Source organism: Clavelina lepadiformis, chromosome 1, assembly GCF_947623445.1.
Source record: "Clavelina lepadiformis chromosome 1, kaClaLepa1.1, whole genome shotgun sequence".
Classification (NCBI taxonomy): Eukaryota; Metazoa; Chordata; class Ascidiacea; order Aplousobranchia; family Clavelinidae; genus Clavelina; species Clavelina lepadiformis.
In genome coordinates, this window is record NC_135240.1 from 18,485,723 (window position 1) to 18,497,944 (window position 12,222).

The window sequence follows — 12,222 nt, forward strand, 5'->3', positions numbered from 1 at the left end:
AATGCAGTCTAAGCTGAAATCGTCAGAAACTGCATTGCAGAAAATTGGCTTGAAATATTTTATATATTATGGCAACGTTATTAATGGGAAATGAGTGCTAAGTATGACACGCAAAAATTATATAGTTAACTTGTTTTTTAACTCTGTGGTGCATTAATTTTTATCTGTTGGTAAAAACTAAAAAAGATGACTCCTGTGGTACGCTGCTTGTTCTTCTCAGGTAGCACATAAAATATATGCCAACTACATTTTAACTTTTACGAAAAGACCAACTTAAAACAAATTTTGTATTAACATGTTCACAAGACTGAGTGAAGTCAGCTATACGAGCCTGGAGGTTGCACAAAAGTAAGTAAAAGGTAAATAACTAAATTTATCAATTACAAACAACTAATTTTGGGGTGTGGGGTATTTTTGCTGCACTGCTCAACAACTTTATTTATTTTATCTAATTTGGACAATGTTAATAATGTATGCTTCACTGAATTTCCATAAATCAAAAAAAATGTTTTGCAAATCAACAAGGCATGTCAACAATTTTGTTCTGATTCTTTGGTATTGCTAAGTTCACACCTGAAAGTATATATTTGCTGCTCATGTGATGAGAAAAGCTAATGTGTGAAATGTATACCGTATCGGTGTGTATGAGTACTTAGTGGTGTTTTTTTAACATCTGATTAACTTTGCCATTCGGTGCACAATGTTTGGAGCGGCTTGTAATTTGAAGGATGAATAAAACAAGCAAAATTACATTTTGCTAATTATGTTTAAAAATATTTTGTTTGTTTTATTCATCCTTTGAACTTTGTTATTATTATGAAACTTTAAACAAAGCTCTATTCCGATAATTAAACTACCAGCAGTGATACAAAATTTAACAAAGCTTCCCTACCAATCAACAAACGCAGCTTGTGTCAAAAGTTATAAAATAATTATAGGCAAACTACATTGGTTTACTAAATGAAATATCAAAATACAAACAAATAAACCAGTGTTCCGCAACCTTTATTATTCACCACACCCTTACAACCTTTCAAACATCAGCTAAAAATAACCTACACAAAAATTTAGGAACATGAAAAACATTTTATAATATATTTTAGTAAGGTATTTGTGCTTGCTGTAATAAACTCAATTGGCATTTGTATGGCTCATCGTAAATTGAAGTTATATGGGCCTCATTTTCACAATCTACCAACTTACTCTGCTAGAAGACTTTACTCACAAGGGCAATTTCGGTTGTGCAAGAAAAATAGTTCGAATAAAGATAGAAGTGATTACTGCAAAGTGTGCTATACTCCAATTCGTGTCCTGTTTTCCTGTTTTGCATCAAAAGTTTCAAGTTCTTAATTAAAAATATGTGCAGATCACACTGCTACACACCAGTTGCGAAGCACTGGGCTAACCCATGTGGTAAATCACAATTACACATTGCTTTTGGGTGAGAATGAGTGATTGCAATAGGAATGTATTGTACTGTGAACAATCGGGTGAAAAAACGTTTTTTTGGAATTTTACTTAAATTTTTAATTTAAAAACTGTTCATATTTACGCTGGAATGCAATGCATTGCACTTCATGCAAAATCTAAGCATCCTTCCTTTTTGACCCAAAAAGGAGAACTTATTAATTTTTTGAAGTCGATATTGTTTAATTATTATAATATGTTTTACCTTTAGTGGGAAATTTTATTGGTTACGCTTGTACATTTTTTGAGTTAGAAGCGATTTTTTGCAATTTTTAACGAAGATTGATTTTTTTATTAACTCAAAATGGGTGATGAACAAAATGCTTAAAATTCCTAAAAATAGCATTTCTATGGTCAGTAAGGGTCACTACAAGAAATATATTCGCATGCAATTAAAATTCCAAACAAACGTTTTTTCACCTCAACCTAGTGAACTAGGCCTATTCCTTGTGAAAAGAGATTGTTTATTAACAAAACAAAATAATAAACTTTGATATTAGTGTGAGACCAAATCTGATAACTTTGCCTAATGTTCAGGAATAGACTATGAAATGGCAAACAAAAAATAAATTCATAAATTTTTTAATTTGGGCTTTGAAAACCAAAAAGTGCATTCAAACTATTCTTCAAAAACAATAGAAACAATGACCTTGAAAGATAAATAGCTAATAACAAGCAATTGTCAATGCTGTTAAAAATGTAAAAGTTTACAATATTAATTAAACATAACTAGTTTCTTTATATTTTTATGGAAATTACAATTTAAGCCAAATGTTGAATAAAAATTAGAAAACTTTCTAAATGAAAACAATTGGGATGGATATAGTGCACATTTTAACTTAAAAATTTCAGTATGTTTTCCATTGAGAACAGATAACTTTATGTAATTTGAAACAAAATGACTCCACAAAATTAAAATCATTCAAGCTATTGCAGCTTCAAGAAATATTATAAAGTACATATATACATGTAAAAACATCTTGGATATTTGTCTTTAATTAACCAACATAACATCATTAAAAAAAACATCAAAAACTATCACAAACCTTGCACCATCCAGTGGTCCAAGGGTCACCTTCATTTCTATTTCATTTTCAAATATGTTTATCTCTGCATGTTTTTGTGCAATGCCGAGACCACTTAACTGCATGTCACTTTCTTCAGAGTTACCCACCAAAGTATGTGGCTAAGACAAAGAAAAACATTATAGACTACTTTGCATTCATAAGATGGGCAAGGAAGTAAAAAACAATGAACTGAATTCAATACCAGATCCAGAAAAAGTTAACTGATGATTAGAATTATAAAACTTCAGGTGAGATTTCTTTGATACAGTTAAAATTTTATGTAGGGTTTTAGAAACCTGTCTAAACTAATCAGAAGGGAGCGAGGTTGGTGTGGTTTTTTAGCCCAGGAATTACACTAGCTGGCACATTTCCTAGTTCCAGGTTGGCGGGAAACTTGAATAGAAATTGGAATGAAAAAGTACAAAATGTGACTTTGGGCCTGTGTAAGGAGATGAAGCGATGTGTGATTTTTGCCATATTCCAGTATGCCATAGTATCCGGCAAGCGTAATTTACTTCCTAAAGTTCAAGGATCCCATGGGGAAAGAATTGCATTTTTATTATATTTACTACATAGCTTGAAGCATGTTCGAACACTAATAACCCCGATGAAGTTACATCCGTTCCCTGCATAGATTTTGAAAAGATTTTGCCAATAAATCGTTACCGAAAAAAGATAAAGTTCGTTTCATTTTCGGAATCAGTATATTGTTATCTTTTTAAAAAAAAATTATTTTGAAAATGACTTCAGTTTCAGTTAATTACTTATGAAATATAACTACTCTGTAACTTACAACTACTGAGATTGTCAATTTAAACTTGTTTCAATATTTATAAAAGGTACTTCAACGATGTTATTATTATAACGCCAAAAATGTTTCAATATAAAAAATTGAAATCTACATAAAAAATGCGTATCAAACCAACGATCACATCACATGTGATTGGATGTGACTAAATTTAGCTGTGGACCAGAATTGTTAAAAATTAACAACATAATGTAAGAAGCAGTAAGTTGGTACCGATTACCTTCAAATAGTAAACGAGAAGCTCGTTTAATGATGGATCTGCATTTAAATTCACCAAAAAACACTTAGTTTTTTCCACTTTAATTCCAGAAGTCTCTAAAGATATTCCCATTTTTTCCAAAGTCTCTTGACGTTTCTACAAAATAACAACTTTCTTATACAAGCATTTTAAACCAAATTCAATGTTTACACACCCCCCACAATGATGGCCAGTTAACAGTGCCTGAAGGTTTACATAAATTTGTAGAAAATATTTTTTTGGGTAAGTAGGGTTAGTCGTTATCACTGTCTCTCATAACATTACAAAATCTACCCCACGCACAAAACAGACAGAGACAAGACAAGTGTTTGCAAATTGCAATTAAGTATAGTTGTTGTGGTCACTCCTTACACTACGTCTAAACGATGTAAAGATTAAGCCTAGCTGTAATAGTGTGATACACTGTTTAGATTTTTTATATAAAATGTGTGAAGGCTTTTTTAATGAAAACTTAGAACTTAGAACTTTGAGTTTAAGTTTTACTTTTTTGCAACGAAAATTAGTACAAACATTTTTTTTCAAACAGGAATATGATCAATTGATCATCCAGTTAAAACAAAATATTAACGCGTTAACACGAAATAAAAAAATTGTATCGATTGAAAAATTAACGACTGAAAACGATTAACATAATTGAAACATTTCCATACAAACATGTGCCTTGTTGATCGTGAATGACATTACCAAGGAGAAAATGTTGATTGCACACATATCACGCAAATTAGGGTTTATCGAGGATTCCATAAAATGAAATCACTTCTCTGTAAATTTCCAAATATTGAACTTTCAACAAAATAGTAAGCAAAATGATCAAACCTAGCTCTATACGCAGAATGCATTACACGTTGTAGGGTATAAAATTAGTGCTTACTGTATGTTAAAAAGTGCAAATTGACGTAATTGGATTCAATTTTACAGCTAAACATCAAAACTGCAATAAAAAGTGTTCATTCTTCATACAAATACAGCACAGCATCTAACTTATTAATGGTCTTCACACCGTAAACAAGTCAAATCTTACAAAGTGAATTTCAGAAAATAAACTTGGAGCTTAAACTGTCATGTTTAGGAACTAGTAAGTGATTGTTGCCTCCAGTGGTTTTACAAGTCTTAGGATTTTAGATAATGCAACACACTAGCAGAGTTCAAGCATTCACGGCACAACCAAGTTGGTGCCCATGATCCATATATAAATGTTTCAATTAGTTGTAGGACGTTTTCATCCATGTATCAATAAGAAATATTCAGCTGTTCTGTTAACGACATTTGATTTTACAGGCTATCACATCAATAATTAAAAGAACAATCCAATAAAAATTTTCTATGCAATAGGAGAGAGTGTTTTAAATGCATCCTATACACGGCTGTGACGAATATTATTTTACAATAACTCGCACTTTCAATGGCTTTTAAAAGTAGAACTATGGCAGTCAGGCAAAGCTGTTTTCATAAAACCTAACTCAAATATACCTTATGCACGTGCTCTGTTTTCCTTAGCTTTTCCTCCCAAGTTTGTGATATTTCCTGGATTAACTTTTCACTTTCTTGTAATTTTTCTTGTAAGTCTGGTGCTCGCATGCTCTGCAACAACATATATAACATAAACATGAATAGAAAAAAAACTTCAAAATTGGTTAGAAATTATGAAAACATTTCTTAACTAAATACTTAAAAAGGTACCTTTATCAACAAGTGAAAAAAAAACATCTAAACTATCTGCGTATTTAATCATAATTTTGCAAATTACAAACAACACAGTTCCATGAAGTTACTGCACAGCTACTTCAATTACTTTTGTAAGCTTCAATAATGAACCAAATCAACAAATACTGACTGCAGGGGACTCTGTTAGATTCTTTTTAGTAATTATTAAAAACATGCCTAATATTATGTCTCATATGTCAAGCAGGTGTCATGTCATACAATGACACAATGGCATCAACAAATGTTTTTCATTTCAAATAATTTATCTCACAAAACACTGAACATGTGTCAAGAACAATTAAAACAATAAAACTTGAAGTATCACTTCAGATTGTTTAAGCTGCAGTTGCAATTTTTCCACTTCTTCACGCAGTTCACGTATTATTCGAGCATTAGGATCTTCATTGACAATGGCCTTATTAACAATTCTCTTTGCACGATCAGCATACCTGCGCAAAAAAAACAGTCTTAACGAAGAATACTGATGAAATGATGATGAAATCAAATAAAAAAGTAATGAGTTCACTGTCTGAGGAGTGTTTAAATAATGCAAATTATACTTAAAGTTAAAACCATCCAATAGTTTCGCTGATTGCAACAGTATGCAGCCTAATCATAAATCATGTTAAAGGAGTTTGATTGAAACAAACAAATCAGTAAAATATACACAAAAGCAATGAAATAAAAGCAAACCATACAAATTTTATTGGTTTTCGAAAGTGTGCCTAAAAGAAAATTTGATCTGCTAAAATTTTGATTTATAGAAAAAAGAAGGAATGCCAGCGACAAAGTGCTGGCGCTTTTTTAATTATTCAAGAGCAAAGATAAGCGATGAATTTTTTCAACAAGTTGCTCTTCTATACCGGCTGCCCAGCTTTGCTTATAAATTTTGTTTTTGTATCCATTTTTAAATTTGAATGCAGAAAAATAAGTCACGAAGTCCAAGTCAATCAGCCACAGAATCTATTAATGTTTATTGGGGCTTACTGGTTATATATCGGCTTTTTCGTCTAATCAAAAGATGGCAGTCTCTGGCACTGGCACTCAATGCAAGTTCTGTTTGACATTATCTCATTTGAAGGTTACTTTTAAACTGTAAAAAACAAAAAATCTTGACACTATCAAGTAATACTAATTGTTCCCTGGCATAAAACGTTGAAAGCAAGTTGTGCGGAAAGTACAAAAATTTCTGTTTTGCACATGCCCCACATAAGAAAATACACTGCATATCTTTACATGAACTTCGCCATAATGGTGATGTTCTTGTAAAGTAGTGCTCATTGGGAGCTACAGATTTTCGCACAGCTACTGCCAATGGGTATGTCCGCCACGTTTTAAACACTTGAATTAATTCCCTTCGTTGTGAGGCATATACAGAAGTATGGATTATCCCTGAATTAACCGTGTCACCCAACGTCTCAGCATCTGTTTTGGATCCAAAGTACCAGTACTGAGTTAGTACAAAGTACAGTTTTGCTATATCGTAAAACTGATAATAATTCTCGAGGTTAATAAAATTGACCAGCAGACCACATGAAATAGTTAATTGGAGTTTAGGTAATCGGCATTCAACCCACTTTTGTGCATTCAACAGTAAGTATCATAAAGGTCTGAAATGGATACACTTCAAATATGATAACCTACCATATGGTGTTATATGTTCAATTCACCTAATTAGTTTATGTCACACATAAGCATGTGATAAATGTTTAACTTGTAAGTCCTTGGAAGTCACAGTTGTTGAATTGTGGGTAAAAATAGAATTCAACCCACCTTTGAATTCCCTAAGGTTTGTGCTGCATCATAATGAAAAAGTACAAAAACTGCACTTCATTCATACTGGCAACTGAAAATTAACAAGCAACTTTAGTGGAACACTTTCAGGACTATGTTTCACTTACCGTAAAGTTGAGAGCGTTTCCTCGTAGTTGTCAGCAGATGGACTAAGGGTAGCAACCATTGTGGTTTTGCTATTGCCACCTAAGTTGTCCTAAATAGAAAAAAACGTTTGAATATAAAAGAAGAGATTATTCTTAGCAAATAAATGTTATCTTGTAAAAGGTCACCAAACAAGCCTGTGGTGAATAAGAGTTTAAAGTTGTGGTGTATCTCGCATTGTGATAGGCTATTCCCGCCACTTATAGAGCTCGGTTGAGCTGTAAGACTCTGTTGCCATCAGACTCCACAGGAGCTAGCTATTACAAGCATACAGCCCAACAACACTCAATGTAAATACACTGATTTTGTGTTATTTCTGATGTTCCTATGTGATGCTATGTTTCTAATGTTCCTATGCCTCTGATGTCTTCTGTTATCACTTAAAACATTACCTTTACTTTGCAAAACAACTTGTTTTTTCTTTGTACTCTTTTTTAGTCCTTTCTTTTGTTATCCGGTTTCAGGCTTTTACCGTACCTAGAATCTTCTGCTATCACCACTCATTATCTTTGCCTTGCAAAACGGATGTTTTTTTTCTTTTGCTCACCTACAAGTCATCTCTTGGTTATTTTTTATTATCTGGCTTCACACTTACCATGTCCAAAGCGCATGTCCACGTTATATCTTTTATCATTATTGACCTTTGCAACATAATCCTGAATAAGCTTTTCTTGGCAACACTTGCTATCTTAGTGATCACGTCAAGAGAGTTTATCAGACAAGCTAGCTCTTCCTAACTTCAACTAGCAGGGTCCACAAAATGAAAAAAACATGGTCTCATCATATTAGTCCTTTTACTTTATACTAATAGCCTACATAACTTTTTTCTAATCCTTTAATCTTTTTACAAAATATCTACAAAGTTTCACTGCAAATACGACAGTCATTAATCATAAATAACTTTACACTTTTTTGGTGAAATACTATCACTACCAAACATAAAATAAACTACAATATAAAAACATGCTTAGTTCTTATAGTGAAACTACAAAATGGTAAATTTAAAACGAATAAAAAGATGCAATCATTCATGGCATTGCACGTTCACGACATTGCATGTCAAAAAAACAAAAAGCTTAGCAAGTACCAACATAATGTATAGGCCTACTTGTGCTCAGTTCCACATTTATTACACATGATAATTGAAACCTTTCAAGTTAGCAAGGCCCAAATTTGCAATTAAAAAGTGACATTTGTCACTCTTTGAAAAACATTCTGTATCAGATGGTAAACCTTCTCTGATAAAAAAGTTCTTTTCGAATTGCTTTATTAAATTAAATCAGTATAATTTGATTAATGTTATTGGTTTAGCCGTTTGCATCTACACCACATATACAATGTGTTACATATTTAACCGTTATGATGAAAATCACTTTTATTATGCTACACTTATCAATGTAATTTCGCCATTGCGTTGCCTTGCAAAGACATTGCATTGAACTCGTTAAAAACAAGAAACAAAGCACACAATTATATGTTAAAAATGCTAACAGTCCATTTTCTTAAAATTTTGATTCCTATCTTAGATTTTCGAAAGTTACTTCTTTCGCAATTCGTTTTCTGAAATATCAATGCCAATTTTCCAAAATATTTTATTCGTGCAAAATCTTTAACATTATTACACATTCTTCCTCACGTTATTGTAAAAACATTTTTCATATATTTGAAATGTAATATGTATGCTATAGCCTACTGTATTGCATCTATAGGTATTAACCTATTTATCTGCTTACTAACATATCACAAAAAAACTAATGCTCAACCATCAAATATGAGCTTAAATTAACCAAATTTGTGTCTAATTATTATTTTTTCATTTTAATTTCTTGCTAATTATTATAACATGACATACTAAGGAATGTAAGCAAACCAGGCACTGATGGAATTAAGATATATACTTTAGATATTCTTCCGTGAAACACAATATTTCGGTATAGTCAGTGCATTTCACCTACTGTATGCATTGACCATGATTTCGGTGTAACATGTTGCTGTGCTTAGTGAGGTAACTGTGCATAAAAGTAATCGAAATGTCTTTTGGTACGTAGGTAACATGCTTGTGCTATTCCTTTCTATCGTATCTCGACACAATTTTTTTATACTGTTTGGCAAAGTGTTGTAAAGGCAGCTACGCATATACTATCAGCTTAACGTGGTTAACTGAAAATCGAAAGTGAATGATTGAAGTCGGTTATTGTTTCTTCACAAAAAATTATTACGTTTCAATGCCAAGATGACGGTGTAATGCTTGATGGACAGGAGTTTGGGTTACAAATGTTGATGTTATTAACTATCACTGGTTCGGTCATTTAGAACTATTCCACATACAGCACATTGTATCTTCAACCTTTGTATGGCAAAGCGTCTTTGAATCAAACTATTGATTAAAATAATATTGGTGCCATGGCAATAAAATGCTTATAATATTGATCTATGAAATCTTGGCAAAACCTGTACTGGTGCGTCAGTAGAGTCTCTTACCTTGGTGGTCATGGCATTGCAGTTTTGGCCGCATTTTTGCTTTTAGATTTAATGTTTGGCTATTTTTTTTGCACCTGATCTATTGTCAACTTTGACCGATACTCACCTAATGCATTTATTGGGTTCCATAGTGATTGCACCTAAAGTAATTTCACCCATAGCATTGCACCTACAGGGTATTGCACCCACAAAGGTTTTCACCAATAAGAAATTGCACCCACAGGGAATCAGAGGCATACCTAGAGTTTTCATTGCCTGGAGACAGGGGCAGTATTTGTTCCACCACTTGTCAAAATTTATAAGAAAAACGAACACTGAAGGAGTCAACTATAATGGAATTTGTTTAATTTCTGCGCTTGGCCAAACCCTCTAAAATGGGCGAAGCAAAAATTATGAAATGTATTCTAATATTTATAATCAGAAGTTTGTGTGTTTATATCACATCGGGGTGACCAGTGTACTAACTAAGCAGTGTTCTTACTAGTTGTTAGATATTGGTGCTGTATCACTGTATCAGTTGTTCGTTAGTCTGAATCCATTGATATCATGTTCATTAACAACCAATAGCCTAGTTGAGCATTACAGTACCAAAACCAAACTGTGATTGTTCCGAATATTGATATATAATTAATTATCAACGAAACAGTTATTGGTTTTAGAGCACAGGTTAGAGTTGCATTCAGTGGACTGTTAATATTAGACTGCCCATTTAGAACTAGCGCTTTGTGCACTGTAGTACGTATGACGTAATTCAGAAGTAATCAAAACCGGGTCATGTATACCAAACACGACCAAAATAAAGACGTTTATTGTTAAACAACACGTTTATTGTTAAACACACAAAATAAAATACTAACAACATTATAATATCATCAGATCTATACAAGAATTTGGATAATATCATTAGATCTGTACAAGAATTTGGATAATATCATCAGATCTGTACTAGACACAAAGGCTAATCATGACAATTAGCGCACTATAAAAGCTGACAATTTATGGTTTACAATGTTGAAACGCTGTGTACAACAATTTCGCAACGCGGTATAAAACGATTTTGATGCCATATAACCCACTTATTGGGCTAAATATGTTTTCCTAGATCATATTACTGATAAGCAATGGTACTCAACAAAAAGTGATGAATGAAAAATAACTAAGATTTGAAAACATTAATGGCCCCTAAAATGATGTTTTTGAAGGAGCATGGTTCTACAATGCCCCTCTTATTACGTCAGTGAGAGCAGCACTATACGGCCTAACAGTCTTATCCTGTCGGTTTTATTATAACAAATTCTGTATCTATCTTCTTAGGTATTACAGTACTTGTTTGGTGCAGCCCCAAAGCCCGAATGTGTGCAATCTGGTGCGGGTGCAATTGCCGTGTGGGTACAATAACTATGAAACCCTCTTACCTTAGAGGTACTTAACTAAAATTTTCGTCTGAGCAGAAAATGACTTTCCCCATGCAGGCTAAAGATTTTACAGATTGGTATGAGCCAACTGTACAATTAAAAAAACCTGTATTTCTTTTTTTGTAGAAGACAGGGCTGACTCGGATAAAATGCAGCAGCAGCAATCTTATACGTGTTATAATTTTTCCGGTTATTAGTTGCAACTTCCTTGAAAATTTGGCATCTCTAGTCCCTGCCGTTAGAAAGCCTTTGGGATTTGAGACTTACACACAGAGTGACAGACAGGCAGACTGAGTAAATTTCACATAGATAAAGGTAGACAGATAGATGATTCTAATGGAAATATATCCGTTAAATCACCTTCAAAATCCAGGTCAGAACCGAATCACGATAAGGGACAAACTTGTTTTTTCCTTTACCAGATGCCTGGTCTGCTAATGCACTTATGACCAAGCCTAAAGTAGTCAGTGATCTGAAAAAAGAATTTTTTCCCATCAAAATTGTTAATGTTAATGTAGGCACAACTACTAGGTTACATCCACACCAACAACTAAAGCATCATCATAACATAACATATAAACTATAACATCAGAGCTTTATAAACTAGAAAATAGTATTTTATATAAATAATTTATCATTAAAATGGTGTATTTCAAGAATCATCACATTAAATTTTGTACTTGTTGATGTTGCTTCCTTCCTTTAACCTGATTCCAGAAGCTCCCGTCTTAGAAGATCTTTCACTTCCAGCTAAATCCACCAAACTTATCTTGCTCACCTTTTCTCCAGAAATCTACAATTTAAAAATTATAACACTTAATTTTACACTTAAAAAAATTAAAGGTTTTTTGTTCATCTTTAACCACAACTCTCAACGCCAACATATGAAACAAAATTTTGATTTTCAGGATTAAAAAAATGTTTCCGGTTTCAATGAAATGATCTTAGTGAGGCCCCAACCCACGGTGACTGATTGTGTACCATTCAGTATGATGTAAAATGTTAATCACCCTTGGAAAATGTTCCGACGTCGACTACTATGGCTATATATTAACAAAAAAATTCAAGTCACCGACAGTTATG

The 12,222-nt window shown here is 32.8% G+C and overlaps 1 protein-coding gene across 2 annotated transcripts in view; it reads right to left on the bottom strand.

Annotated features, from left to right (window-relative positions):
• The window catches only part of LOC143457171 (kinesin-like protein KIF13A), an 80,465-nt gene that overhangs the window by 44,816 nt on the left and 23,427 nt on the right, over window positions 1-12,222 (bottom strand). For both annotated transcript variants that reach the window (XR_013117127.1, XM_076955223.1), the window contains 7 exons: window positions 11,820-11,932; window positions 11,500-11,611; window positions 7,207-7,295; window positions 5,631-5,754; window positions 5,072-5,182; window positions 3,563-3,697; window positions 2,514-2,653 (listed from right to left, as the gene is read on the bottom strand). Coding sequence is in view for 1 of the 2 variants with exons in the window: in XM_076955223.1 (XP_076811338.1) it covers window positions 2,514-2,653; window positions 3,563-3,697; window positions 5,072-5,182; window positions 5,631-5,754; window positions 7,207-7,295; window positions 11,500-11,611; window positions 11,820-11,932 (824 nt within the window). In the remaining variant the exon portion in view is untranslated. The remainder of the gene's footprint in view (window positions 1-2,513; window positions 2,654-3,562; window positions 3,698-5,071; window positions 5,183-5,630; window positions 5,755-7,206; window positions 7,296-11,499; window positions 11,612-11,819; window positions 11,933-12,222) is intronic.